The sequence below is a fragment of the Triticum urartu genome, chromosome 3A (genome assembly GCF_056163025.1).
Source record: "Triticum urartu cultivar PI428250 chromosome 3A, HENAU_Tu73, whole genome shotgun sequence".
Taxonomy (NCBI): domain Eukaryota; kingdom Viridiplantae; phylum Streptophyta; class Magnoliopsida; order Poales; family Poaceae; genus Triticum; species Triticum urartu.
The window spans coordinates 634077484-634078878 of NC_141875.1; the positions used below are offsets into that span (position 1 = coordinate 634077484).

At 51.1% G+C, this 1395-nt stretch overlaps 1 protein-coding gene across 1 annotated transcript; it reads right to left on the reverse strand.

The window, feature by feature from the left end:
* Window positions 1–693: 693 nt before the first annotated feature.
* On the reverse strand, window positions 694–1044 carry LOC147980951 (ethylene-responsive transcription factor ERF071-like). The gene has a single exon (XM_087515810.1). It carries the CDS (start codon window positions 1042–1044, stop codon window positions 694–696), a length of 351 nt encoding a protein of 116 aa, XP_087371936.1.
* Window positions 1045–1395: the final 351 nt, after the last annotated feature.

Below are 1395 nucleotides of genomic sequence, written 5' to 3' on the forward strand. Positions count from 1 at the left end.
AAGACTCTTCTTATTACACATCGAAAAACACGAGGCTAAGAGAAACAAAAACTACAACATATACACATCAAAGAACACGAGGCTAAACGAAAGTAATTGAAAGGGTGTTACTTACCAAAGCACATTTTACAGGTTCGGTGCAGCTCCTCTTTAACTTGCCACGCTCCTTGAAGATGTCCCCAATATCCCGTGTTTGGTCTTCGTTGCTCCTCTGCATGTTCGCACTCGTGGTCTTAAAATCTCAACATGGCAAGAAAAATATACTACTAGTAATACTCATGCATCTTGTGGGCAACATTAAAGTACTCGTCTGCCATGTTAGAGCATCTCCAACAGAAGGGCAATGCACGGCGCTTTAAAAAAGCATTTACAGTGCTGAGATCTAGAAGTAGAGATAGAGAGTAGAGGATAGTTCTTAGCATAGATATAGCATAGATAGATAAAAAATAGATAGTTCAACTACTCCTCGTTGTCCGACGACTCCTCCGTGATGTCCTCCTCCGATGTATCAATGTAGGCGTGAAGATACCAATCATCGTCGGATTCCCAGGGCAACGCTGCTCCTAGCCTCATGTTGAATTGAGCGCCCGCTTTTCACGTACGCTTGTCCTCGCGATAGGTGACTCGCTCCACCCTCCTCTTCTCCCTCTCCTCCCTCCTTTGCGCATAGAACTCGCGCTCGTTGATGATGTCCTACGGGAAGAGTTGGCGCCACAGCGCCATGGCTTCCTCGTCCATCTCGGCGATGCCGAGATGGTGCTCCTGCCTCCGGTTGTCGTGACGATCCTCGTCGGTGATAAGCCGCGGCAGAGGCGCGAGCTCCTGCGCCCGCTCCTGCGTCAGCACGTTGGGGAAGTTCAATGTTCTATGAGGCCACCGGAGGCGCCACGCCACCGCTTCGTACGCGCGGGCGGCCTCATTGGCGGTGTATAAATTGCCGAGGCCGAGGCGCATCTCGCGGAACCAGATCTCGATGGAGAAGCCGCTAGAGGGGCACGCACGGACGCCGCGGTATCCCCAAGTTTCCCGGCGATGCAGCGGCATGGTGGCGCGACGGCGGCGAGGCGAGAAAGAGTAGGGAGAGAGCGGTGGCAAGGCACAGAGCGAGGAGAGAGCGGTGGCAAGGCACATAGCGTTGGGAGGGCATTGGATTTTATAAAGCACGCTGGACGCCATGCGCCAAAACTAGCGCGTGCCAGGCTGATTTTTTCCCCGCGCGCATGATCCTTTCCCGACGTCCCTGCTATCTCTACTCTCTTCTATATTGTTATATTTATTTTATATTTAATATCTATCCCTACTCTCTACTCTTTTTTTCTCTACTCTTATAAAAAACAGAGTTGGTGATGATGGTGTGCCTGCCATCCTGCAATATAGGCTGTCCGATTATATCCG

Coding starts and splice junctions, on each gene's coding strand:
- LOC147980951 (XM_087515810.1), bottom strand. CDS start 1,044: ATGCCGCTGCATCGCCGGGAAACTTGGGGATACCGCGGCGTCCGTGCG.